At 57.9% G+C, this 27,116-nt stretch overlaps 2 protein-coding genes across 6 annotated transcripts in view; one reads left to right on the forward strand and one right to left on the reverse strand.

Moving 5' to 3' along the window:
- The window catches only part of NCOA6 (nuclear receptor coactivator 6), a 46,004-nt gene extending 45,325 nt beyond the window's left edge, over window positions 1-679 (forward strand). For all 4 annotated transcript variants that reach the window (XM_068419614.1, XM_068419618.1, XM_068419615.1 and 1 more), the window contains one exon: window positions 62-679. In XM_068419614.1, the coding sequence (XP_068275715.1) occupies window positions 62-108 (47 nt within the window). In that variant the 3' untranslated portion in view covers window positions 109-679. The remainder of the gene's footprint in view (window positions 1-61) is intronic.
- Window positions 680-5,295: 4,616 nt separating this feature from the next.
- TP53INP2 (tumor protein p53 inducible nuclear protein 2) lies at window positions 5,296-27,116 on the reverse strand. Of its 2 annotated transcripts, none has more exons than XM_068419612.1 (4): window positions 26,980-27,116; window positions 16,915-17,238; window positions 13,197-13,326; window positions 5,296-11,701 (listed from the first exon to the last, which is right to left on the reverse strand). In XM_068419612.1, exons 2-4 carry the CDS (start codon window positions 17,036-17,038, stop codon window positions 11,449-11,451), a joined length of 507 nt encoding a protein of 168 aa, XP_068275713.1. In that variant the 5' UTR covers window positions 17,039-17,238; window positions 26,980-27,116; the 3' UTR covers window positions 5,296-11,448. The 2 variants fall into 2 exon arrangements, with proteins under 2 accessions (XP_068275713.1, XP_068275712.1); XM_068419611.1 differs by having other exon boundaries at window positions 13,197-13,506.

The following is a 27,116-nucleotide window of genomic DNA, read 5'->3' on the forward strand; positions in this document are numbered from 1 at the left end:
GTGCCCCTCTGGTGAATGGCTTACCGACTCCGTATCCATGCTTCTTTTCTTTTAATTTCAGAAACGAGTGCCAGTGCAATGCAGTCAAAAAGAAGAAAATCCAAGTAAATTACTGCATGGAAACATGAAACTTGTAAATGAGTGTGAATTTACCAATAGCAATTTTGAGCTGTGATTTTTCTTTTTTTAAATAAAATTCTGTACAGTAAGTCATTTTAATATTATACTGTTCCCAATAAATGTGTTTGTTTTTTTTTTCTAAAAAACAGATAAATAGATGTAAAAAACTGGGTTCTTCTAAAAAACCCCCTGGATTTACAAAGTGAGGTCCAGGGTTAGCACATTAGGTTAATGTGTTTGTATGCAATGGAAGGGGAGGGGGAAGACAATTGTAAATTTATTTGTTTCCACTTTTCATAAGCAAATTAGAATACAGGGTTGTCATTTTTAGGTATTAAAATAATGTATTGTGCTGTTGTTTAAGTACTGTATGTGAATAGCAGTTAAGAAGGTTTATAAACAAACCTGATCTTGTTTGGAAATGTAAATAATTTTATTATATAGTAGGTCTGATGTATTTGTTGTAGAAATGGACCAGTGAAACAAAAAAAAAAATAAATTTAAGGGTTTGTATAATGTGGAATCCCTCATGCTCTAAATAAATGTTATTGTGCTATAATGTGGGCTGTATTATTATTAGCAGCAACAGCAGCATCGTCCCCAACAGGAAGATTGCAGGGATTATTTAGAGCTCTGGGCCTGCAAGCTCCTTATATGGAGCTTTAGAGGGAATTTGTTTGACCACAAACAAACGGCTGCAGCTGTTCTTGCAGAGCCAGAACAAACAGCCCAGGCCCCCTCCAGCCGTGGGGGTGAGCACGCAGCGAGGAGACCCGGGAGCTGGTGCGCCCCACAAATAAAGCTGCTCCTCAGGAAAACACCGCAGCGGAGAACGCTGGCTGAAGCGGTTGGAAGGCCCCAGCCTGCGGCTGTGTGTGTGGGTACCTGCGCGGGGGCTGCTCTGGGTGCGCTGCCTGGGCGGGGGCTCGGGTGCTGGGTCCTGGGAAGCTCGCAGTGAGACGCGGAGGAGCCCAGGCCTTCAGCAGTGCTTGTTGCTTTGTGCACAAATAGATACTTTTACCTTTTCTTAGGGAATTTAAAAAATATGTCTATCAAAAGGCTGATTAAATATAAATTGTCATTAAATATAAATTGTCACTTCTAATGCCAGACATTACCTATCTGTGCACAAGGTAATAGACACTGAGCGAGGCTCATCTCCGGCCCTCCCTGTCAGAGTTTGGATGCTCTGTGTCCTTTGGCACCGGAGAAGTTGGATGTTGGTGGGGGAATGCTGCCTCCCCCCACGCCCCGGGAGCCCCTGTTCTCTGAAACCACTGCCCTCCCCCAGCTGCTCACACTTCTCCTGCTTTATGGGCAGTAGTATGAAGCTGGTTTCCACAACAAGTGTACTCCTTAGGGTTAGAGATCCGTGCATACACGTTTATATGTGTGTGTAGGATTATAGATCCACGCACATTTACGTGTATATGTTTCTATATGCACACGGGTGCAGTCACTAGGAAGCAGTTCCTGGAAGGCCTGGCTTTACTGCTTCCATCTCCATGTTGCATTCCTTAACCCTCATCAACCCAGTTCACAAAAGTGGTTTCATTCCACGTGTCAGTTTGTGCTAAGGACGAGGCAGGGTCGCCCCACGCCTGGTGAAGTCTTTGGTGGCCCCTTTGTTGTGCTGCTGTTTGATGCCCGAAACGCGGCGGGTGAGCGTGCAGGGAGCCTGGCCTTCGCCCTGCTCTGTGCTCGGCCTCACCGCTGCTCTTGCTGGTCTGCTCAGCTGGGAGGTTTCAGGGAATGAGGACCTGGACAAAGTCCCCAACGCTGGACGGGTGCCTTCACAGGCAAGGTCCGTGTGCCAATAAACTGTGGGGAGAGGGGGGATGCGCTCGGGTTTGCAGAGGAGAACACATCGGGGGAAGCAGACAGGCTTGAGGACATGGTCACTGTTTACAGGGACATGGACCTTGGGAAAGGACGAATGCAAGACCCTACACCTGGGGAGGAGCCTTGGAAGGAGCCCAGGACCCTTGTGCTGGTGCCCGCTGATGCGCTTGGCAGTGACCAGCTGGGGAGCAGCTCCAGCCAGAGCCCTCAGGGAGAGCTAAGCCTGGCTTAACGCAGCGAGGAGGGCTGCTGGGCCAGGCTGTGCTGGCAGAGTGCAGCCAGTGGGTAAGGAGAGTGACCGTTCCCCTTTTCTTGGCACTTGTTAAGACTACATCTGAAATATTATCACCTGGTTTCCACCACCCCTACACACCCACACACAAGAAAGGTGTTTATGACGTAGAAGGGACACAATAGAGGGCCACCAGAATGGCCAGGGGCTGGGAACAGCTGGCTAAAGGGGAGACACTGAGGGAGATGGGCTTCATCACGCTTTCAGGTACTGGAGAAGAAGATGGAGCCAGGCTCTTTTGGAGGTGGGTGCTGGGAGGAGGGGACACACTGGAATAAATGGAAAGAGAGGAGGTTCTGGCTGGATAGAACAAAAAAATTCTCCCTGGGGACAGCTGGGCACTGGGCCGGGGCTCAGAGAGGTGGTGGGATCTCTCTCGTTGGAGGTTTTCAAGAATCAGCTGGACAAAGCCCTGCACAACGTGGTCTGAATTCAGTATTTACCCTCCTGTGAGCAGAAGGTTGGACTGAAGAGCTCCTGAGGTCCATCCCAGCCCGAATGACCCTGTGCTTTGTCTCCTGCTGCTGACTTTGGTTTTCCAATGAGAGGGTTTATCAAAGCTCGCTCTTACCTGTTTCCACTCACGATATCTAACCTAGTGATTCCTTGAAGTGCTTCTCCAGCTGGGGGATCGCGGCTGGAACACCCGGAGCACCCCGTGGCTTTGCTCTGCTGGAGGAGCTGGCGAAGCTCTCAGTTTGGGTATCTCCAAGGATGGAGACTCCTCAACCTCACTGGGCAACCTGCTCCTGTAGTCAACCACCCTCACAGTAAAAAAGCATTTTCTTAATGTTTAAGTGGAATTTCTCTTCTTTTTTACTTCAATTTGTGTCTCGCATCCTGCCTCTGGGCTGAGAAGAGTCCGGCTCCATCTTCTGTACTCTCCCCATCAGGTGTCTGCACACATGGATGGCATCCCCCCGAGCCTTCTCCAGGCTGAGCAGGCCCCGCTCTCAGCCCCTCCTCATCGGTCGGATGCTCCAAGCCCTTAATCATCTTAGAGGTGTCTCTGCCTCTGTTACAAGGTGGGTGCTAAGAACATGTCAGGCTGTTGGGTAAGTGCTGGGAGAAGCAGCGATCAGCTAGTGTGGGACTCACCTTGCTCAGCGCAGTCAGCATCTGCTTCAGCCCTTGCAACCATCTACTGAGTTCAGTTTTTGTTAATGGGGAGGGAAAAGAAACCTCTTCAAACGACTCTGCCTGTCCCATCCCCTCCCCTGCACATCTTTGTCTTCAAAGGGGACTTGTTCCTCTCGACTTGTCTCTGACAGTTACAGCATTGACTTTTAAAAGCTTATTCTAAAAACCAAAGCTTTTTGCACAAGTTTACTTGCAGGATTTACAGGAATACACACAACATAGAGTTTAAATATATTTTTTTTTATTTCTTGTGGGTTTTTTTTAATATTAGATTTTTTTTTTCAGTCAAAAGACAGCATCACAACCTAACAACCGAAACCAGGTTACACACACACAGGCACACTACATCACTTGTTCCAGGCAGTCGTGTCCTTCAGTCTGTTGACACACGGCAAATGTTTAAACAATGTCCTACGAGAAGTAGCCACCCGTTCTCTACTAACCACTAACCTTGCTTACACCGATCTAACACGGAACACACAAAAAGGACGTACTTTGTTAGCTTCGAGTTTCGGACGAGGTTTCAGTCCTACAGCGTAGGTGATGTAGAAAAATGTGGGGCTTTTTTTTTTCCCTCTTCTCACAATCCCGGTGTGGAAGTTGTCCCACTGGTGTAAGGCATTCAGCAGACTGGCACAGACCTGCTGCGTGGGCATCTGCTCGATGGCGTGGGTCCTCTGCGAGACCCCGACGTGAGCCGTGGGGCTGCTCTGCCCTGGGGCCCTGGTGGGTGCATGGCTGGCGGCCGGGTAACCTTCTCCGGTGCATTTTAGGGAAGTCTTAAGGCAACCTTTTCCGACTGAACAGCCCTTTCTTCTCCTTTCTCTTGGAAGGGAACATGGGCTGTTGAACACACCGTCCATCCTGGCCAAGCGCTGGTGCTCGTCCTGCTGCTACTGCTCAGTCTCTACGCACAAACCAGGGAGGAACTGGGGTTTAGGCTGAGCTTTTCAAAGCTGCCTAAGAGATTTAGCATCCAAAATGCTAAATGCTTTTTAGGTTTAAAAAAAAAAAAAAGCTAAATGCTTTTTAGGGCATTAATTCTGCTGGGCTTCTCTGAAAATCCCAGCATCTGCTTTTGAAACATCACAGAAACACAGAAACAGCGAAAAGTGACTCCCCAGTCATCTCTTGCATAGGACTTTAACTATAGTTCACTGATTTATTCAAGTTCTGCAGTTGTGTTAGAAGAAGATGACAAGCCACGATACAGGTGAAAGGCACGTGTACAGCCAGTCCAGCACGGGGATGGATAATGTGCGTGGATGTTTTACAAGCAGAATACCTGGAGCTGATACATACAAATAAAATATTGCAGTGCTCGGTGGCTCTGTACGGATAGTTATGATACAAGAGAAAATATTACTGTTTTACTGTAACACCCTGCGCTGTTCCCTCATCCCTAGATTTCCCAAAGCATAATTGTGTTGATACAAAGCCGAGGGTAAGATTTCAGTGAGACTTGGGCGCAGCAGCTCCCTGCTTCCCTGATGTGGATGCGCGAGGTGAATGGGAAAGAGCGGAGACACTCTGGGCTCCCCTGTGCCCCCATTTTTAAGCTGCACTTACAATTTACTGTGCTGGTTTTGGCCTCCGTTCAGACGGAATAAAATCTTCCCCCCACAGAGGTGATACAATACGATCGGCGTGGAAGGCAGCAGGATCCTCATGGCTTGCAGTAACAGAGCCAAAGCTTCGGGCAGGGTTTCCACGCTCTGGGGCATGCAGAGCATCCCTCTGACAGTGCTTTGCATTTGCTCTGGGTGTGGGGCTGGAAGAGCAAGCCCTGCCCCAGCCCAGGAGGTATTAGCCCAGAGTGAGTGTAAGGGGGGACGGAAATCTGTGCGTTACCTCTCTGTAAAACAAGAATTTTAAAAAAAGGACTACACACAGGAGACATCTTTGCTGTTAAATGGAGCTGCTCATCTTTAAGGCCCTTTAATGTCCCTGGCTGGTCTGACCCCCGGGATGGAGAGGCTGCGAGTGTGGTGGGTGTCTGTCCTCGGGCTCCCGTCCCTGCGAGCAGCTGTGCTGAGGAGGTCACCAGCCACCGTCCTGTGGTGGAGAAGGACCTGGGGGGAAGCTCTGAGGACTGGGGGGGATGCTGGGGTGCTGGCACATCCCTCCTGCAGCTATTTCTGAGGGCAGACAGCAAAGGAGGTGCAGCAAACTGGAGGAACATCTGTGCCACCTGTGGAAACAGTGGCTTTTGACAATCCCTGGTGGCCAGAGAGTCACCGTGGCACCCGCTGGACACACGTGGCCTCTTGTTTTAAACCCAGACACTCACGGAAGACTCGGGGGCTGCCACCACCCCGTCCCCAGCACAGGGGAGCGGGGCTCGGCGCTGCCTCCTGGCAGGCAGCAACAGGCAGATGCTGAGAACCATTTTTCTTGAGTTGAGGTGTCCTATTGCTTTTTACCGGCTGGTTTCTATTATTATATGGTTTAATCTTTGGGGACTCACTTGTTTTTCAATAAATTCACCTGAAATTTAATTTCCACTTCATGCAGGGCACTGGGATAGATATTTATCCTCCACAGGACATTGCAAATCTCTGTGATTCAAGTCTAGAATTTTACTGGAGTATTTTTTAATCTTTTTTTCTGTTCTGACTGGTATGACAAGACATCTAGTGGGGACTTTTTTCTCTGCAGTGGGGTTGGATGGAAGAAAAAAAAGGTATCAGTAAGATGTGAATGTAAAATTATCTATTGATTAGAAACGTGCTTAAAGGAAGAGTGAAGATAACCATGGCAGTGATCTTTGGGATGAGCCATGTGTTTATGTTACCCATGATGAAAAGGAAAAGCTGACTCCCACGGAAAGAACCGTTTTCCTTCCAGATCGAGCGTTTACAGCAGACTTTTTTCGAAAGCATATTTGTGGGTGCAAGTTTCAGAGTGTCGGGTGACAGGGACTTTTGCCCCACCTCCCCTGGCAGCTCCCTCCAGCCTCGCAGTGCAGGCGGGAGCCAAAATTCGGTGAAAGGACTTTGTTGCAGCTGATGTGGCTGCTGGCGAGGTGTCCTGCGTGTGCCGTGGCCGTGCCGTGGCCGCCAGCCTGCCTTTGCACAGCGCAGCGAGCAGAGCCATGCAGGTGCTGCCCTGGGAGGTGGGTTGCAGGGGGGTACGCAGGTTTAGACGTGATATGGTTTTCACCTGGAGACGTGGCACTTCTCCAGGAGGGCTGCCGCTCCCGTCGTGTCCCAAGGGCTGGGGGAGCCTCGCCACTCGCTTCGGGGGGTTCATCGGTCGCGCTGATACGGAGCCAGGCTGCCCTGCCCCGTCCTGAAAGGAGGGAACTGACACACACATCTCTCGTGCCTTGCGCAGAGGTGATCCCCTACACCACGGGGACTTTGCGTGGTGGAAAGGATCTTTCCACCATTGGGGTCTGCTGCCTGCACGGGCTCCAAGCAGAGCTGCCAGCATTGCCCCAGCCTGCCCGCAGCGTCCCGATGCACCGAGCCTGCCCGGCCATGCCCGGCCTCGCTGCGATACCAACGCAGGGCTGGGAACCCACTGTGGGCCAGAGCCCCTCGAGCCCCAGCAGCTGTGGGTGCAGCATTGCCATGCTGCCCGCGCCAAGCCAGCATTTACTGATCAGGGATCTGCCCAGGTCTCTCCACTGGCGAATTCATCCTTTTTTTTAATGCTTTCATTGCAAGAAATAGAAAAATTTCCTCCCACAAATCTGCCTGTTGCCTGCATCAGCATTTCTCCACGATTGCTCCGATGGTTCCCCCATCCTGGCTGCCTTGTGACCCCAGGGGTGCGGTGGGAGCCAGGCCGACACACCGAAAGCACAGCTCTGCTTCACTTCCCAACTCCTCGGGGGCTCATTGCTTAAAATCCGTACCTGGCTGTGCACAGACAAGCCCAAGGAGGGACCAGCTGTGTTCTAGCAGCTGTAAGGTGAGTTTCCAGGACGTGAGGGGCTGCTGCTCGGGGATGGTTCCAGTGCGAGTGGCCACAGCTCCTTTTCCACATGGGCGTTATGTCGCAGCACCAAACCCTGCAGCTCCGCCAACGCGCAGCAGCCCACGCAGCCTCTCACTGGCATGTGCTGCCAGTGGCTTCGGCCACAGCCCTGCAGCATCCTTCAGGGCCGCGCAACCAACAGCCTCACAGACAGGAGCAAACCCCACATCTGAACAGAGCAGCCCAGAAAAAAACATGTTTCTAAAGACCCCAGCGTATTTGTTCGTCCCTGAGGCCTTGCTGTAGTTTTCCCCTACACAAGTAAAGAAAGCAAGACTCATCCTAGCTGTTCGAGCAGGACACCAGCCCAAGGGCCTCCCTGCCAGCCAGCGCCGCGTCTGCGTCACCTTCCCACTGGGAGCGTCGCACAGCTAGTCACAAATTGAAAATACTGGGTGGAAAAAAAAAAAAAAAAATGCACCAAACCCCTAAAAAACTAAACCCCACACCCCAGAACAACCTACCGAACACCCACGCCATGTTGTGAAAGATCTACACATGCACACGTGTGTACACACAGGAAAAGTTCTCAGTTTTTAAGCACCTTTCATTTGTTTTAAGATTCGAGGAGACTCGTAACCTCAGTGTAAAGGGGTTTTCTTGCTCTGGCACCACTGGGCAGGAGGTTTGGTATCAGGCCAGGTCTCATGCTCACCGTCGGGCGGGAGAGGAACATTGCAGGGCACCTGCAAAGCGCAGGCTGAACACACCTTTGCCACAGCGTCAGAAGGGTTGGTCACGCTGGTGGATCAACAGTCGCTTTGCAGGGGTTAACAGGTGATTATTAGATGTTAATACACGAGCAAGCGTGCACACACCACGGGGAGGGGGCCGCAGCAGCCCATCTATGCTGTGGTAAGCGTGCTCCGTTGACCTGCGCGATGCTAGGACTCTGGATTAACCTCTTCATGAAAATATTATTAATAATTTATTAATCCTTTATAAACATACTCTTGCTATAAAGTGTGATAATAGTTCTGCTTCATGTCCTGTGCTGGCTGGGCACAGCATGATGAAAGCTGTCTCGGACTGGCACAGAAAGAAGAAAGGAAAGGAAACCAGTTTGCATTCATTTCTGAAAACCAGGACGGAATAACAGCATCAGCCATTTGACATGGGTGCTGGGTGCTGGGTGCTGGCAGCCACGACTGCGCTGAGCCCCCTGGGAGCACGGCCAAGGGCTGCTGGCTCACGAGGGATGAGCAGGACGCAGAGGAGGATTTCAGTGAGGGATTTCTCCTATGGGGGTACCGTTTACAAGCAGACCGGTGGGCACGGGAAGGCCTGGTGGGCGAGACATGGTAGGAGCCGCCCTGGGGACACCGTTCCTGGCCAGCCTTGCTACCCCCCAGCCCATCCTGCCCTGGGAGCTGCGGAGGGGGTGACGTTGTTGCAGCCAGCCTCTGATTTCAGGAGCGCTCCGGAGGCACTGGCGGCATCTCGGATGCGCAGGAGGAGAATTTGCAATGGAGAACGGGCTGGGAGGCAGGACACTTGGCTTGTCTGCTTCTTGGTATATGTTTGGGCTAGAGAGAAAATGCTTCTTCTAATGCTGTTGCCTGATGGCCACAGAGCCCGTCACCCAGCGACACGGGAAAGAGCAGCACAGGGAAGGCAGCACCTTGTCAGACATCCATTGGACACCTGCGAGCTTGGGCTCGGCCCCTGCTTGTCCTCCTGTGCCAGGATCCCTACAAACGCCACGCTCCCGGTCCATACCATGCATCACTTCAGGGGGAAAGAAAAGGCATTTAATGTGAAGTGCAGGAAGCCAAAGGATGTAAACGGTCCCCTCGAGTCAAGGAGTCATCAGCCTCTTCGACAAGAAGACACCAGAAGTGGAATAGGGCGATCTCCAGCGTGGTCTTAGGTTCAGCGGCGAGGGACCGTGATTGCGGTGAGACCCAAGGAGCAGCGGGCGATGCCGAGGGCTGGGGGGTAACGCCGGGTTCCCCAGTCCGCTCTTTCTCTGCTGATAAACCACTGACTGTGAAAAATCAGCTCCAGTGCTGCCACACTTACCAGAAAGGCTGAAAAAGCAGCGACCAAATCAGCGTGGCAGGTGCAGAACACGGCCCGGCACCGCCGCCGGCACAGCAGCCACTGCCACGCTTGCCCCAGCGGGCACTGGGACTTGAAACAAGAAACTGGCCTGGAAGAATTGAAAGGGAAAGGCTGAAAAGAGATATTTGAAATTGTTTTTTTCATTCTTTCTGTGCTTTTGGGAACGCTGTGTCATCGGAGTGAAAGATCAACGCTGCAGGTGAGCATCATCAGCCAGCTCCCCCGTGGTCCGGGCGCCCAGGCACAGCGCTGGGGGCTGGTGCTCATAAGAGGGTTTGTTTTGGTTTTAATTTCATTTTAAAAAATAATAAATATCAGCTGTCTAAGGTTGGGCTCACCATGATTCCTTCAGCCTAGGTCCCAAGCTGATATTAAGGGATATAGCATGGTGAATGGAAGAAAATCCTATGAAATCAGCATTTTTGGGGGGGGTTATGTGGGGATACTTCTTGTCTTAAGAGGGTGGAAATCCAGGCTGTGGGCTGGCCACAAGCAGGACGGAATGGCCAGACCTTCCCTGGGGTACAGGGTGCAAAACCAGTCCCTAAAGGGAGGGAGCTGGCAGGGGGATCAGCAAATTTCTGCTGGGTTTGGAGCCATCTCAGCTGGTGCTGGAGCCAGTGACAAGTCTGGATCATGTCCTTCAAAAGGCAGAACAAGCCCGTCATGGGGAGGGGAGGGTTTGGCTTTGCCCACAACAGAATTTGGCCCTTCACAGGAAAGGATGCCTTTTTAAGTGGGGGAAGAAGATGCTCCCCTCACAGCTCCACTGCAGCGATCCTCTCACGTGGCCCTGGTGCCCGGGCCTGCCCCGTCCTGTCCCTTCGTAGCCGTTCCCAGGTCCATCTTTGCCCTTGCTTCAGCCTCTTCCCTCCAGCCTCCTCTTCCACATCCCTTCACCACCAGCTGCGACGTGCTTTTGCCACCTCGGGGAAGCTGCACAGCTCTGCCTCCACTCCCCTCCCACGGGTTAACGCCGGGCAGCTGACGCTCCTTGGCTTCAACGGTGCCTCTTCCAAGTCTATAGGTACATAGAGCCCTATATCCACAGCCCTATACATGTATATATGTGTGTATATAGGGGCGGCTTGGGCAGATGAGCAGCTCCAGGAGCAGGGGGCTCGCTCGGACGAGGCAGCCAGCAGCTCGGCAGGACCCCCGGTCGTGGTGATGCTCCCGCTGACTCCAGGCTGGACCCCCGCTCCCGGCGTGGTGGCCGAGGGTCTGGAGAGGTGCTGGGATGGTGCTTTGTTTCCTGAGATTGCTTTTAAGGTTGTCTTTAAAAAAAAACACCACGAGGCACCGCGAGCCGCGCGGCTGACCCTGCCACGAAGGTTTCCACCAGCTCTTCCACACGACGAGCCCTTTCAGGTCGGGTGGTGGGGCTTTTGTCTTATCAAGGTAAAAATGTAACTAAGAAATCGAGGAGGGAAGGGGGGGTATTTGCTGGTTTCAGGGGGAGGAAGCATTATTTAGTGTCATTGATGAGATTTTTTTCCTAAAAAAAAAAAAAAAAATCCCAAATCTTGTTGCTTCGTTGCTCTTCCCACTCCTGGGTGGAGTCTCTGCTTGTGACATCCCGGTCTGGCTCTACGTGGGGTCACGCCGGCACGAAGAAAGGCACTGATGTCACAGCTCGTCAGGACAAACAGGCTTCGCCGTGGATTTTGGAAAAGGGTGATTTCACCGGGAAAAAAAAAACACAAACGCTTTGCCATGTGAAGGCTGGCGTGGCTGCGAGGGTGGAGGCGGCGGTGCGGCCCTCCGTGCCGGTGGCTCCGGGGGCTGCTGGCCCAGCCGGCGTCGGGGGCCAAGGGCGAGGGGCGCAGCGGAGGGCGGGAGGAGGAGGAGGAGTGGGGGTCCGGGTGTGCAGCGGTGTGGGGCATGTGGAGTGAAACCGCAGCCCAGCATCACCGGTGTTTGCTGGGGGGGGGTGTCGGGGCGGGGGTGAAGCTCCCTCCGCCAGGGGAGGCGGGGGCAGCGGCGGCGCGGGCGTCCCGGCGAGGTCAGTAGTTGCGGTGGCGCGGGCAGGGCTGGTGGACGAAGGTGCCGGCGTGGTGGTTGGCGCGGCGTGGCGGGCGCTGGCGGGCCCGGTTCTGCCGCTGCAGCACGTGCTGGCTGAGCCATGGCCGCTCCGCTGCCCGCCGCGCCCGCTGCGCCCGCCGCGCCTGCCCCACCTTCTCCAGGATGGCGGCCTTCACCGAGAGGGCCCTGCTGTGGTGCGGCACGTGCCGCTCCAGCCGCGGCTCCGGTATCTCCCTGTGGAGAAAGGGGCCGTCAGTGGCTGCTGGCGCCCAGCCCTCGCCCACCCCGGCAACAAGGGGACCGGGGTCGCCCACCCCCGTCACGCTGTCCCCCAGGACGGACCCGTCCCCCTCCCGCCCCAGCAGCCTGCTGAGGGGTGGGCAGGCTCCGTCACAGGCAGGATAAATCCAGACCCCCACCAGGAACGGGGCGTCCCCACAGCGGCCCAGTCCCTGGAGCCCAGTGGAGGGCAGCCAGCCCGGCCCTGTTCCCATCCTGTTGTGACCCATTTGGTCTCCTGGCCCATTTCCAGCTCCCTTGGCCCCTTTTTGCACCCTCCAGCCTGGAGGACCTCTGAAGCGCTTCAGATCAAGCTGGGGCCCTCAGGAAGACTTTGCAAAGAGAGAAGTCCTGAAGGGATGGTGTCCCCCAGCCCGGGTGGGGGTTGACCCCAAAGTCTTGTGCAGTGGGCAAATAACCACGCTGGGGCATGGGGGAGGCACTTCCTCCTCCCCTGCTCAGTGAGGGGCTCCCAGGAGGGATGCTGGAGGGCTAGGACTGGGGACAGCTGGGACCCTATGGCACAGTGGGACCCAGGGCTTGGCCGGCAGCAGCAGGGCTGAGCGTGCGCATGGTTGGGGCTCTCCCGGTGCTGCAGGGCAGTGGAGGGCGGCCATGGGGAGAGGGCAGAGCTCCGCAGGGGCTGCGGGAGGCTGTGGCCCCAGGAAGGAGGAGGGGGCAGCTCCAGCCCACGGCTGCTGGTGGGGGAGAGGGCAGTGGGGCCATTTGGGGCACAGCTGTTTAATCTCCTTCCTCCGCTAAGCCGGACTTTGGGGCAGGGAGAAGTGCCTGTCTGCAGCCGTGGCTGGTGGCGTCCCGCTCCCCTGCGGCTGTGGGACACCCCTGTGCCAGGCCAGGATGGAGCCAGGAGCGGGACTGGGGGGGGCTGCAGCACCCTCCTGCCTGGGGGAGCTGGGGGTTTTGGGGGGACCACTGTGCCCAAAGGCCACCTTGCCCCGTTGGGTTTGCTTTGCTTGTGCCACACCTGTGCAGAACCCCATGTTTAAGCCCAGCCTGACAAACCCCCCTGGAACAGGCCGGGGGGGTGACAGCTGGCATCTGCAAGGGCGGCAGCACCAGGAGACTGCTCGGGGCCCGGGAGGGGGACACAGCCATCTCCCGCCGCAGCCCCGTGGAAGGCTCATGGCCCCACACCCACGGCCATCTCAACACGGCACTGAGATCCCCTTAGCAGAGTATTTCGGGACACGGAGGCTGCCATGCCTGCATGGCGCCGGCCAGGGCACCCTGCCAGGTGTTCCCGGTGCTCCCTGAGGTGGGACGTGGCGACACTGAGGTTCCCCACAGCCCCACTCCGTCCGTGGGCAGCGTGGGAGAAACACCCCGGGTGTACGTGGTGATATGAGATGCCGGGACTGACCGTCCACCCCCGTCCCACTGTGGGTGCTGGGGCCACAGTGCCCGGCAAGCACCCCCAAGTCGCACTCACCTGTCAGCATCGTCCTCGGGGCCCTCCCCGTCCACCTCGAGGGTGCTGGTGATGTAGACGGACATGCTGGGGTGCTCGATGAGCAGATCCTCCATGGGGCTGCTCCCCACGCCACTGGGGCCGGGCCCCTCTGCAGTAAAACAGGGGGGAGGGGTGACAAACCAACTCTCGTCCATCAAGCAGGGACCGGCCGGAGCCGGGGGAGCGGCCAGCGGCGGCGGGGGGCCGGGGGGTGCCGGGCGGGATCGCGCCGAGCGCCCGGTACCGCCAGCACCCCCTCGCCGGGCTGCGCCGGGGTGGGCACGGCTGCCTGGGGGCGGCGGGGGTGCAGAGCCATGCGGGGAGCAGCGGGGACACACACACATACCATGTACAGTGGGGAGGGGGGGAGAGAAAGGGGCATCGTTAGTGCTGGAGACACCCCACCACCATCACCACGGCTAGAGACGGGCACGGTACCGACGGGGCCTCGTGGGGACGGGGACACCAGCTGTGCCCTGTGCCGCACCCTGACCAGCACCCTCCCGTGCCGCGGGCCCGGCTGTGCCAAGCCAGCGAGCAGGACAGGCAGGTTCACCAAAACGTGGGGGAACCAGCAGGGTTTACTGCAGCAATTTTTTTCCTTCTCAGAATGAAGGAAGAAATTCAGCTGACAAGAAACGCTGCTTTTGGCTGTTCTTCTGGCACCCAAGCCGTGCTGTGCCACTCCGGAGCAACACCGGCCCTCCTGCGCTCGCAAACAGCGCCCGGCACTGCGCAAACATCGAACCCAAGCACACACACAGGCAAAAAACACTTCACACCTTTTTTCTGGAAGAAACCAGGGGAATAAAATCTTCAGCAAAGATTTTCGCCTTGCCTTCCGCTTCAGTCCATTAGAGGCCGAGTTTTGGGTGGTCTCTTGCAGAGCTGCCCCCCCACACACCCCTCCAATACCCCAGCCCTCCTCGCCTCCTCTTCCCCACCTCTGCCTGGCAAAAGCACTGGGGCTGGGGCCTCTCTGGGCTGCCCGTGCTGGGAGCCCCAGGCCGTGGTACGGGAAGGGAGCCTGCACCACAGGCTGGGCTACCCAGAGCCCTTCCCAGCCTCATCGGGGGGATTTAAGGGAACTGGCCTCAGGGGGGGTTGCAGTGCGGTCACACCTGTGACCCTGCAGCTGGGCGAGGGTGCAGGAGAAATCGGAGGTGAACGTGTTCTTGCAGGGGAGAAATACAGCGCGTGAAGCGCGGGGCCGGCATTAGCCACCCGGCTCACCCCCGGCTCCTCCCGCAGCCGATGCCCCGGCCCGGGGCGCAGGGCCGGCCACAATTAGCCTTGTGAACAGGAGACTGTCTTTCTCCAGGTCAGGGGAGATCAAGCTATTAATAGTTGTTGACATGCCGGGCTGGAGATTGTTTGTCAGCCTGGAGAGAGCCATTGAGCCCGGCCAGAGCGGGCCCGGCCGCAACAGGGGGCTGCGGGCGCGGGGTGCAGGGGACCCAGCGCTGCTGAACCCTGCCCCAGCCGTCTGTGGCTCCCTGTCCCCAGCCTTTGCCAAGGTGGGCTTTAACATCACAAGGAACATTCTGGGGTCCCCAAATGCCTGGGTGACTTGCAGCCGTATCGCTAAGCACCGGGAAATGCTCCCTGCTCCCTCCCTGGGTGCTGAGCAGAGCCCGGCTGGGCGGTGGGGAGAGAGGGGCATCTGAAAAGCCCCGGGGAGAGCTGGCTAATTCGGGGGCATTTTGCAACCCGTGGGTCAAACACCTGGCTGAGAGGGAACGAGTTCAGAGGCTCCTTAGGCTGCCCCACCGCTGGGAGGGAGCCAGGCGCCGAGATGCTTGCCAGTGAAGGATGGGGGCTGGAGCCAGCAGGTTTAGGTTTTAAAGTGCTTTGCATAACTCAGCCTCAGAAATAGGGCTGAGATAAATCGGTCCCTCACTGGCCAGGGAATGCTGCAGGAAAAGGCAGCAGCAGGGCCAACGGGGATCAGCAACGGGGTGGCAGGTCCCAGGCAGACACACCGCTGAAAGCCGGCTCTGCACCGAGAGCCTGGCCGCTCGGCTGGGAAAAAAGGGGAGTCTTTTGTACCCAAGTCACCCCTGGGTCCCCACGGAGCTGGCTGCAGTTTCAGACCCGGGGACCAGGGCACAGCCCAGCGTTCCTCTGTCTGGGGAAACTCCTGGCACCTCTGGGCATGCTGCAGCCATTGCCAGCTGGCCCCGACACGTGGCAGCTGTGTGCCCGTTGCTGCAGAGACATCCTTACAACCAGTCCCCTCCAGGTCACTGCTGTGACCTCCCCAGGACAGTCACCAGAGAGCCCAGAGGACAGGGAACCCTCCACGGCCGCCCATGCCCATGCCACCCCTCCCCTCCCACCAGCTCTCTGTAGTGCTCCCAGCAGGCACAGGGCTGTCCCTGTCCCCCATCCCAGGCTTGTCCATGCTCCAGGCCCCTCTCCAGGTCACCACGTGGGGGAAAACCCCGAACAACTCGTGTCACAAAAATCAGTTCAGCTCAGTGCATGGGGGACAGGCAGGGAGCATCTGCTCAGAGAACAGATCCCTGCAAGAGGGAGGATGAAACCCTCATCCTAAACCTGCGGGATACATCTGTGGTCCCCTGGGCTGGGGCACCATGACTAACCAGAGGCTGCAAAAGCAGACCATGGCCACGACGGAGCTCCGGCACAGGGCAGGCTTGTTTGTCTGAGCTCGCTGCCTGATTTGCAAGCTAAAGGTCATAAAATTATCATTGCAATTGGTTGAGTCATCGGCCCTACAACAGCAGCGCCAAGGGCTTAATGGAGCTGGAGAAGCTCTCAAACACAAGGAATTTGACCCGCCCGGTTGGTGTCAAACAGGGCTCTGGGTGGTTGTCACCGTCCCTGAGAATGGGGAACCCCTGAGGGACCGGGGCCTTGCACCAAACATCCGTTGTCTGAGTGCTGCTGGCCTGGGCACTGGGGATGATTTGGGAAGACCCAAACCCCAGAACCCCCTGGAGCTGAGATTTGCTCTCCTGATGGACTCAAATGACCCAAAGGTGGCCAGCTCGCCCGCAGCAGGTCCCCAGCTGGGATAGGCAGGCACTGCCGCCGCCCGCCCTCGCATGGGGAACACCCCGGCCCCCCCCAGCATTCTGGTCCTCCCCCAGCGCCCGGGGACGGGGGTTTCCCCCAGGGGAACAGACTCCTGGTTTGCTTTCGGCAGGGACACTGCGGGGAGCAGCCGAGCCCCCTGCTCCGGGCGAAATGCTGCCCACGGCACAGCTCGGCCGAGGCCGTGGCACTGCCACGGCTCACAGGCAGACAGCCCACGTGGGTTGGTGTCCCCCACCCCACGGAGCTCCCAGTGGGCAGGGTCACACCGAAACCCCGGGTGACCTCCCCGGGCTGGTGCTGTGCCAGGGTCCCGTCCTGGCGTGAGGGCACCTGGAGACCCCGGGCAGCAGCAGCGCCAGTCAGGGACACTGCTGTGGCTGCTCCCACGCTGGCAGAAAGTCGGGGACCACCACTGGGAGAGGAGAGGGAAAAAGGAGGAGCAGGTCGGGGGCTGCTGCAGTGACAGGGATGGGCACTGTGGGCTGGGCAGGGGACCAGGGGAGGAGGATGAAGGGCAGAACTGATCACCCGTGGTGGAAGCTTGTCTGCTGTCATCTCATGGGGTTTGCCCACCTCCAGAGAGAGAAGGTGCAGCAGAGGCTGTGAGAAACCAGTCCCCCCCTGCTTTTCTCACCTGCAAGATCAATTATGAGCCAGCCATCCTCCTCCTCCTCCTCCTCGACAAAGGGTTTGGGCTCCTCCAGGCCCTCCGGCGTGTTACTGTCACTGAAGAAGAAGTTGGTGAGACGCTGAAACATGGTGGGGAGCGGGCCAGTGGGATGGACGGTGGGTGAGAGCTGCTGCTGAGCACCGGCTGCCAGGTGCAGAGACGGGAGCCACGGGCTGGGAGGGGAGAAAGCAGCACGCGAGGGCTCAGCGGTGGCGGGGACGCTTTGCTGCCAGCGAAATGGCGCGTAGTGCAGTGCTGAGGTTCTTCACTTGGCTTCAGTGCAGAGGCCTGTGAAAGGGAAAGACAAAGGTATGAAGCGTTTGCACTGGTTGGCTGGGCCGGAGGGGATGGTGGGAAGGTGGCTCTGGCCTTCCCTGGGCTGATCTGTGCCCAGGCTGCCCTGGCTGCTGGCATCTGCAAGGGCACCACGCGCCGTGTCTGAAAGCGGTGGTGAAGGGCTGGGTGCCCGCGCCCCGCCGCCCCCCGCCTGCACCGAGCCCTGCATCGCGTCCCCTTTGTCACGGGCGGGGTGTCCCAGAGGACCACCCGCTGGAGCTGGCAGGGGCAGAGCCAAGCACCGTCCCAAGGTCAGGCTGGGACCTGCCTCCCCCGCGCTGGTGGCACCCAGCTCTGCTGCGAGGGCAGGGCAGCAGGTGCGGTGCTGCTGTCCTGCCTGAGGACCGATGACACCAGCCGTCCCTAAAACCCACCACCAATCCACCCATGGCCACGCCAGCGCGGCTGCCCTCCCCACCTCGAGCTGGGGCCCAAGAAGCCCTCGCTGGTGTTTCGCTCGAGCCCTGCCCGTGCCGATGCCCGCTGGAGGCTGGTTTAATTGTGAGAGTCGTTACTGTTATTGTCACCGTGCGTATCTGCAGGGAGACTCTTCTGGTGCCGCTGTGGTTCATCACCACCCCCCATCTCCATAAGATTACGCTGTCACATGTGTCATCACTGGTGCTTTACAAGGAGCCACAGGACAAAGCGCCTGGCAGTGGGTTGTGTCCCAGCCCTGAGCGCACAGGCAGCAGCACACGTGCCACCCCTCGCAGCGGGACGGGGCGAGGACGGCGTTATCCCAGCCCTGGGCGAGCCTCTGCCCCATCTACGCTCATCACTGCTTCACCCCTGGGGAAACACCTTCCCCGCAGCGCAGGGGGAGGTTGGGGCTCAATGGTTTTGTTAATGCCCGCAAAGCTCGTGGCGAGGCACGGACAGACGGCAGCCACGAGGCGCAGGGTTTGTGTGGAGGAAAGGCTTTTTGGGCCAGAGACATCAAAGGGCATTAAAATGCCACCAAGAGCTAGATGGGGGGAGAGGGGGCATCTGCGTGCTGCCTCACTCGGCACGTTGCTGGGGGGGCAGGTAGAGGGCAAACCCCCAGCTCACGGCTCTGCCCACCAAGGTGGCGTAGAGCCTGCAAGCGGTCTGGGCCCATCAGCTCTGGGCCATGTGGCATGGGACGGGTGCAGGGAGGAACCACGGCCAAGCCTCGACCCACACGTGCACCAGTTCTCCAACAGCTCCAGTTCTAGCTCAGAACCCCCCACCGAAGTGGCCTCTCCACGCTCAGCATCGCTGGCAGGGGCGGCTGGCCTGGGCGCTCTGGGGCTCGGGCACGCTTGGATTTACCTGCTGCGGGATCGCTGTGCCTTTTGCCTTCTCTCAGGTGCCTCAGGAGGCACAACAAGGCAGAAAAGGGAAAATCAAGGGGAGCCTTTCCCCACGGGTGGGATCCCCCGGGCTTCGGGGTCTCATCCTGCATCTCTGCCGCGCGGGACGGGCAGAAGGGAGTGCGGGAGCGTGAAGCAGCTCCGCAGCACCCAGCTCTGCCTCGCTGGCACAGCAGCGTGACACCACCCCTCCTCTCGAGCAGGTCTCAAGCCCCAGGTGACTTCAGTGGCCCCGGAGGTGCAGGGCAGGCCACGCGGCTACAGCCGTGCCCAGCTCCAGAGCCCGGTGCTCAGGGGTCTGCCCCCCCCCAGCATGGCAGCCCCCCACTGCAGCTCATCCCTCCCACTCCCACCCTGTGCCCAGACCCAACCGGGGCACGTGGCTGCAGCTAAACAAGCCAGGACGGCACGTTCAAGCCAGACTCGGCTGGGACTCACAGAGGCCCTCGCCACGATGACGCGGAGGTCGGCGAGGATTCCCCACTTTGTGCCCTAAGAGGGTTCCTGGCTTCCCCTGGACGCACCGAGCGGAGGGTTTTGGGGCACTGAGACATGACAGAGTCGTTTTTTCCGACTGCAGTGCGAGCTGCAGGCTCAGCACCCCAGCTGAGCCCTGTTATCCTCCAGCACGCTCGCGATTAAATTATCCAGACACCCTCCTTTCCTGGAGCATTAAAGCATAATAACATAAGTCTGGGAAACAACACAAAGAGGGGCTGATATCCAGCTGGGCAATGAATGGAAACTGGCCCGTGGGGCTCTCTCGTGCCGGTCACAGTGGGGATGTCCCTCCCGCGGGACAGTCCTGCCCCGGGCCAGGCTGGCACAGGGCACCCAGGACAGCCCCGGCACACAGCCACGGCTTCACCCCACGCCAGCTCTCCCTGCCTCTCATCTGAAATCTGGCAGCTGCCTGCAGCACTCGCCTGTTTATTAAATATCTTTTAATATTATATTAATAGTATTTATTTAATAATATTTAATACATTTATTAAATATCTAATTGCAGCAGAAACTGCACTGCTCCCGGGTACCTGCTGGTGCTGTCTCAGGGCCCCGGGTCCCGGGCAGGAGGCAGAGGGGGAGGAAGCACCCAGCAGCCCATGGCAGGCACGGGGGGCTCCAGTTCCCCAAGGCCCCCATGGTGCTGGCCCGGTGCAAGGCCAGGAGCAGGTTTGTGTGCTTTTTGAGCCGGGGCAGCTCTGCCTGCGGCGTTCTCAGGCCAGCAGAAGTGCTGAGCCAAGGCTGATGCCAGCACCACCATGCAGCTTCCCCAGGTGACACACCAGGGCTGAAGGGGGCTGGGGACAGAAGGGTCCCCCGTGCTGCACCCTGAGCCCACCTCGCTGGGGACAACACTGGAAATACAGGCTGGGCAGAGAATGGATGGAGAGCAGCCCTGAGGAGAAGGACTTGGGGGTGATGGGTGACGAGAAGCTCACCATGAGCCGGCAACGTGCGCTTGCAGCCCAGAAAGCCACCCGTGTCCTGGGCTGCATCCCCAGCAGTGTGGCCAGCAGGGCGAGGGAGGGGATTCTGCCCCTCTGCTCCGCTCTCGGGAGACCCCCCCTGCAGTGCTGTGTCCAGCTCCGAGGCCACAACATCAGAAGGACACGGAGCTGCTGGAGCGAGTCCAGAGGAGGCCACGGAGATGCTCAGAGGGCTGGAGCCCCTCTGCTCTGGAGACAGGCTGAGAGAGCTGGGGCTGTTCAGCCTGGAGAAGAGCAGGCTCCAGGGAGACCTTCTAGCACCTTCCAGTACCTGAAGGGGCTCCAGAAAAGCTGGAGAGGGACTTTTTACAAGGGCATGGAGTGACAGGACGAGGGGGAACGATTTTAAACTGGAAGAGGGGAGATTTAGGTTAGATATGAGGAAGAAATTCTTCCCTGTGAGGGTGGTGAGAGCCTGGCCCAGGTTGCCCAGAGCAGCTGTGGCTGCCCCCTCCCTGGCAGTGTTCAAGGCCAGGCTGGATGGGGCTTGGAGCAACCTGGTCTAGTGGAAGGTGTCCCTGCCCGTGGCAGGGGGTTGGAACTGGATGGTCTTTAGGGTCGCTTCAACCCAAACCGTTCCATGATTCTACGAAACGCTCTGGGCCTGCCTTGGCCAGTGGCCTATGTGCAAATCTCAGGTTTTTTTTGCCCATAGACGTGCCTGCCACACCACTTGCCCGGCCGCAAGGGGAAGGTCACCCAGAAAAGCCCCCAGCAGCCACCACAGGCCCAGGTCTGCGCCAGGCAGAGAATGTGACAGCAGCTTTCCCTGGACAGTAGCAAAGCCAGTCCCCCCGGGAGCGGGCTCATCCCCCAGCACCCGCCTGCTTAGAGACCTGTCCCCAAAACATCACGGGGTGCGTCAATGGGAAAGTCAGGGGCTGAAGTGCACAGGTGCCCCCCCTAATCCCAGGTGACTTTCCTTTCCTGAAGACACAAGACACAGCAGACACTATCAGTTTCCATTGCCCCAACTCCCAAATTTCACTTCATTTTCCTTATCTCTATAATTAAAGGCCCTGAGATCATCACACTCCCATCAGCACAGCCAGCACCATGATAACCCTCTACACTGCCCTGGTGAGGGCACACCTGGAGTAACTGTGTGTAGTTCTGGGCCCCCCAGTTCAAGAAAGACAAGGAGCTACTGGAGAGAGTCCAGCAGAGGGGTACGGAGATGGTCAGAGGGCTGGAGCATCTCTGCTACGAGGAGAGGCTGAGGGAGCTGGGGCTGTTCAGCTGGAGAAGAGCAGACTGAGGGGGGATCTTATCAATGCTCACAGATACCTCAGGGGCGGGTGTCAAGGGGATGGGGCCAGACTCTTCTCAGTGGTGCCCAGTGACAGGACAAGGGGCAACGGGCACAAACTGAAACATGGGAAGTTCCATCTGAATATGAGGAGGAACTTCTTTACTGTGAGGGTGCCAGAGCCCTGGCACAGGCTGCCCGGGGAGGGTGGGGAGTCTCCTTCTCTGGAGATATTCAGACCCGCCTGGACATGACCCTGTGCAACGTGCTCTGGGTGACCCTGCTTTGGCAGGGGGTTGGGCTGGATGATCTGCAGAGGTCCCTTCCGACCCCAACCAGGCTGGGATCCTGTGGCTTGCAGGCAGGGTGGGGGGATGCTCACAGGCAGCTGTGATCACTGCAGGGGCAACAGGAAAGCTCCATCAAGAGCAGAAGTTGGGATGGACGATTTTAAAGGACCATTACCCAAAGAATGTGAACAAGTCACCAGCCATCCCCCTCTCCGTGCTGGGGAGCGTGGGGTGGCCCTGAACCACCCGTGGTGCGAGGGGATCCGTGCTGGACCGTGGTGCAGGGATGGGCGCCGTGGGCAGGACAGAGCTCACAGGATCAGCCCCTTGGATGATCAGCCCGCCTCGCCCCACCAGCACCCGCTGCCTGGGGACACCACAGTCCTCAACAGGACCCGGGGAGGTCGGTTCGCTGGTAAAGCCCGTGAGAACAACTGCGGACTGGTGGCAGCATGGACGAAGCCAGCCAAGCTGGGGTGCTGCACCATGACCCCCACAGAGGGGCTGCCTGGGGCTGCTTGGACAGACTCTGCCTCGGCTGCCCATCCTGGCCAGAGCAGGGGCTGGGCAGAGGGACAGATGCACCATCAGGCCTCGTGGGAAGGATCAGGCCTGCGGGGTGGAGGCAGGAGCTGGATCCTGGCAAGCAAGGACCAAACGGAGCGTTAATCCTTATCCTGTCTGCTCTGAAATCCTCGGCAGCACCGGGTTAAAGAGGCGGATCAGGCTCTTATCTCCGAGGTGCCCCCTCAGCAGGTTTGTGAAGGACACCCAGCTGAGCGGTGCGGTGGGCTCCCGCAGGGAAGGGATGCCAGCCCGAGGGACCTGGGCAGGCGGGAGGAGCGCGCCCGTGTGAGCCTCGTGAAGGTCAACCAGGCCAAGTGCAAGGTCCTGATCCTGGGTTGGGGCATCCCCAGTACCAGCACGGACTGGGGGATGGATGGATTGAGAGCAGCCCTGAGGAGAAGGACTTGGGGATACTGGTGGGTGACAAATTGGACATGAGCCAGCAATGTGTGCTCACAGCCCAGAAAGCCAAGTGTATCCTGGGCTGTATCACAGGCAGCGTGGCCAGCAGGGCGAGGGAGGGGATTCTGCCCCTCTGCTCTGCTCTCATGAGACCCCCCCTGCAGTGCTGCGTCCAGCTCTGGGGCCCCCAACATCAGAAGGACACGGAGCTGTTGGAGCAGGTCCAGAGGAGGCCATGAAGATGCTCAGAGGGCTGGAGCCCCTCTGCTCTGGAGACAGGCTGAGAGAGCTGGGGCTGTTCAGCCTGGAGAAGAGAAGGCTCCGGGAAGACCTTCTAGCACCTTTTAATACTTGAAGGGGGCTCATAAGAAAGATCGAGAAAGACTTTTTATCAGGGCCTCTAGTGACCAGACAAAGGGCTTTCTGGTTTAAACAGAAAGAGGGTAGAGTTAGACTGGACATAAGGAACAAATGTTTTAGGATGAGGGTGGTGAGACAGTGGACCAGGTTACCCAGAGAAGCTGCGGATGCCCCATCATTGGAAGTGTTCAAGGTCAGGTTAGATGGGGCTTGGAGCAACCTGGTCTAGTTGGACTAGATGGTCTTTGAAGGTCCCTTCCAACCCAAACCATTCTGTAAGTCTGTGATCTCCCATCCACCCTAGAAGGGAGCAGCTCCTGGCCAATGTGATCATCCTTGAGCCACTCCAGACCCTCCCTGCAAGCCACCAAGAACATCAGCTCCTCAGTGTCACCATCATGGAGGGTGGGGGTGACTCAGCCCTTCACGAGGCAAAAGGCTCCTTGGCTGGCTGCCCAGATGGCGAGATGGCCACACGCCACCTCAGTCCCTGCAGTTTCCACCAAGCCCCTCTCTGGCTGGTGTAGCCCATGGCCATCAGCAGATCAAGCTCCAAAGTTTCTCCAGGTTTCTGGAAAGTCTCCGCTTTCCCTGCGGCAAATGTTTGCCCCATTTACACCAAGGGAACTGGGGCCAGCAGCCCCACAGGACCGGTGGCACAGAAGGGACCCAGCTGTGTCCCTGCCAGGGGATTTGAGTCACAGAGCCCCAGAGCCGGGGTCCCACCACGGGACATCTGCCACCCTCCCCCAGCTTCCATAAACCCCGTTACTCAGCACATCAACCCCATCCCAGGCCACTGCCAGCACGAGGGGACACCCCACAGGGGACACTCCCTTGGGGACAGATGAGTTTCTTAATGAGTGAAGTTTATCAGAATCCTTCTGAGCAGTCCAACAGCCTCTTAAAACCAGACGGAGGGTATTAGATATTAAAAGTTAAAGCAGGCGTAAGGGACCCATAATGCATCGAGTTGTTTTTTTCCCCCCTTCAGAAACCTCGACACAATAATTAGTTTTCTGAGTCACCATCACTGCAAATAACCCCGGGAGCTAAGAATAGGCGAGAGGATCGGCAGCGAAGCGCCAGGATGGGCCAGGAGCTCGCCCAGGCTGCAGGAACAACAGCAGCTCCGCCTGGAAACGGCAACGGGCTCCCTGAAACTTTCCATAAATGCCGGGCGGTGGGAGGGATGCTGCAGGCAAGGTCCTTCCCCGGCAGGGCTAAGAATACCCCCGCAGCCATCGCGGCGGCGTTGGAGGCACCGATCAGGTGTCTCTGCCAACCCGCTTGGGAAATGGCATTTTCAACTCATTTTACCTAAATTAGACAAGCGTTTCGCAGGCTGCTCTCGCCGCGCTGTACAGACCAAAATCCTAAACCTGGCACAGAAACATGATGTGAAGGAGAAGGGGGTCCCTCAGCTGGGCAGCTCGGGGGGGCCCTGCTCATCACCCCAAAAATGACCAGTGAGGCATCCCCGCGCTGTCCTCCACCCCACCCCGCGAAGGAAGGGAGCAGAGCTGGCCGGGCTCGCCCAGGACAGCTCGGCAGGGCTGGGTTAGTGCATTTGGTCACCCAACAACTGCACTACAGCCCCCGCTCATCCCCGTGCTCGGCCACCAGCATCTTTTGTGGGGTTCCCCCGGGGAGCACCAGCCGCACGGGCAGAGACGGACCCCGAGGCTGCGGCTGGCACAGACGGGCTGACTCCAGCAAACCAGAGGCTGATTCACAGCCAGAGCCTCTTCCATGGCCAAGCAGGGAAGGGGAGGGGGCAGGAGGCAGAGAGGAGTTAGAAAAATCCCCCAAAAACCTCGTCATCATGACACTCATTATTAATGGCAGACCAAGGCAGCACCTGGGAGCGCTCTCCTCTGCCAGCCCAGGAGCTCAGCACGGCCTGGAGCCCCCCTGTGCTCCTCCAGATCCCACCTGAAAGAGGGGGACTCGGGGTCCCAAAAGGGGGGGTTCACCCTGGAGCTGGGGTCCCCACCTGCACCGGCCCCCTCCTGTAACTGCTGCAGGAAGGTCCTTGCCCCAAGGACAAGCCCGACCTGCTGCTGTCTGAGGTCATCGCACAGAGCCCTGGAAAATCTGTCAGTGCCCAGCAGGATCTGAGCAAGCAGGAAACTTTGAGCTTTGCCGTGAGCTGTCCTGTGACAGGTTTGCAGTTTCCTCTCCGGGATGCGCTCGGTGAAGCATCCCCGGGAGCGTGTGCATCAACAGGGGAGCACCCCAGTGTCACGCCCTCCATAAACCGCAGGAGGCTCAACACTAACTGGCAACTAACTTTGACACCGCAGGAGCCCCAAGCTCCTCACCGGCCCCGTCCCGAGCCCACACGTGTGCTGGGGCGGGACTCGCCTGTGCAGGGCTGGCTGTGCAATTAGCACTAAAAAGCTCTTAGATAAGAGTTTACGTCGCAGGTTTTTCCAGTCTCACTACGAGCAGGTGCTGTCGGTTTATTCTCAAGGGGAAAAAACTTCCATCATGTTTTTCCTTTTGTGTTCAGCCAGATAAGCACGAATTTGATGCAACAGGCTCCTAATGGTGACAGCAAGCTACAGCAGAAAGCTTTTGTCTTTTTTTGGGTGGGAAAAAAATAAAAGGAGATGAAAGATTTCTTTTACAGAAAAAAAAAAAAATTGTTCTTGGCACTTTGTAGACTAAGCCCGGTGGGAAAGAAGGTCCAGCGCAATCCTGTGCCATAGCCCAGCACCTGCTTCTGGGCTGGTTCCTGCCCCAGCAAAGCCAAATCAGCCTCAGCCCTCGGCACCCGCCTGGCTCAGCCCCCGGCGGCACCGCTGCCAGCGGCGGGTGCTGCTGGTCCCCAGAGCGGCACTTCGAGGCAGCAGCTTGGGACCCCAAGGTGCCAGTGCCTTTGCTCAGGCTCTCTAAGCAGGGCTGTAGCTCCCCTGCACACGCAAGACATAAATGTATAGATATAATGTATAAAAAATTTACAGAAGCAAGAATGCTCTTTTTAACATATTTCTGCAGTTACACTTCATAGAGTCCAAGTTTCCCTCAGCTGGGAGCGGGTTCAGCGCCAGGGCCCTCCAGGCTGAGCCACGCCGCTGAGGTCCCGAGGCGAGAGGCATGAAAGCCACGCGAAAGGTGACCTCAGAGCACTTGGGACATTTTTGAGCTGCCCCAAAGCAGGTGATGCCATTTTTGAGCTGCCCCAAGGCACGTGTGCTTAAGAGCAGTAATAACAAAAGTAGCCGCTACGCGTGGTACCCAATGCACTCAGCGGCTCAGCATCCCGGGCCGTGGTGGTGCCGCACTGGTGGCACCGCGGGATGCCACGGCAAGTGCCAGCATCCTTCTCCTGCTACGCGTGGCCCCACGGCTGGGCATTTAAACTCAATAAAAATATCTAAGCACACACCCAAATCTCATTAAAACCGCTGGGATTTGCAAAGTAAATTGAGATTTAAAGACGGGAGTGTTCAAAATGCAGCAAGTATTTGCTGGAAAGCAGCTCGTTAAATAAACGTGTCACACAGAAATGCCTCCATCTACGAATTCCCGTTCCAAAAAGCCCCGTTTTGCACCCAAACAGCCTCTAACCACCGCGGCCACACACGCATCCGCCTTCACAACGTGCCCGGGCAAAGCCACCGCGGGGACGCGCGGGGTGACACCGCGCGGGGGGTGGGGGGAAAGAGACCCACGCGTGACCACTGTCACTTACCCCCCCCCCCCCAAACCCCTCCTCGGGGGGGTCACGGCAGGACAAGCCTTATGACGTCTCAATGTCATACGCAAATGAGGCACACGTCACTAGAGCGGAGCCAATGGGAGCGCAGCCTCCAATCTTAATGCGGTGATGAAGAAACAAACAACAGGCGCGGGGGGGGGGTTGGGGTTAGGGACCCCCCTCCGGGGACCCCCCGCTCCCGGCGCACCCCCCCCCCGCGGGAGGGCTCAGCCCCAGCCCCGCCCGTCCCCCCCCCCCCAGCACCCACCCCCCGGGTCGGGCGGCGACTTACCGGTGCCGGTGCCGCGGCGGTGCAGGGGGGCGGCGGGGAGGCGCTGAGGTAGTGCCGGTGCCGGTGCGCGCGGTCGGTGCGGTTCTGGCGAGCGCCCGCCGCTCCCCCCGCCCCACAGCGGGGCCCTTTCCGACAGC

This window comes from Nyctibius grandis, chromosome 28 (genome assembly GCF_013368605.1).
Source record: "Nyctibius grandis isolate bNycGra1 chromosome 28, bNycGra1.pri, whole genome shotgun sequence".
NCBI classification, from domain to species: Eukaryota; Metazoa; Chordata; class Aves; order Nyctibiiformes; family Nyctibiidae; genus Nyctibius; species Nyctibius grandis.

What these genes read in the sequence shown, in the direction of transcription:
- TP53INP2 (XM_068419611.1), bottom strand. Translation starts at nt 17,038, where the DNA reads ATGTTTCAGCGTCTCACCAACTTCTTCTTCAGTGACAGTAACACGCCG. An exon ending in GCTCATAATTGATCTTGCAG is followed by an intron (nt 13,507 to 16,914) that starts GTGAGAAAAGCA and finishes CGCCGCCCCCAG; the next exon opens with GCAGCCGTGCCCACCCCGGC. An exon ending in CCCGAGGACGATGCTGACAG is followed by an intron (nt 11,702 to 13,196) that starts GTGAGTGCGACT and finishes CTTTCTCCACAG; the next exon opens with GGAGATACCGGAGCCGCGGC.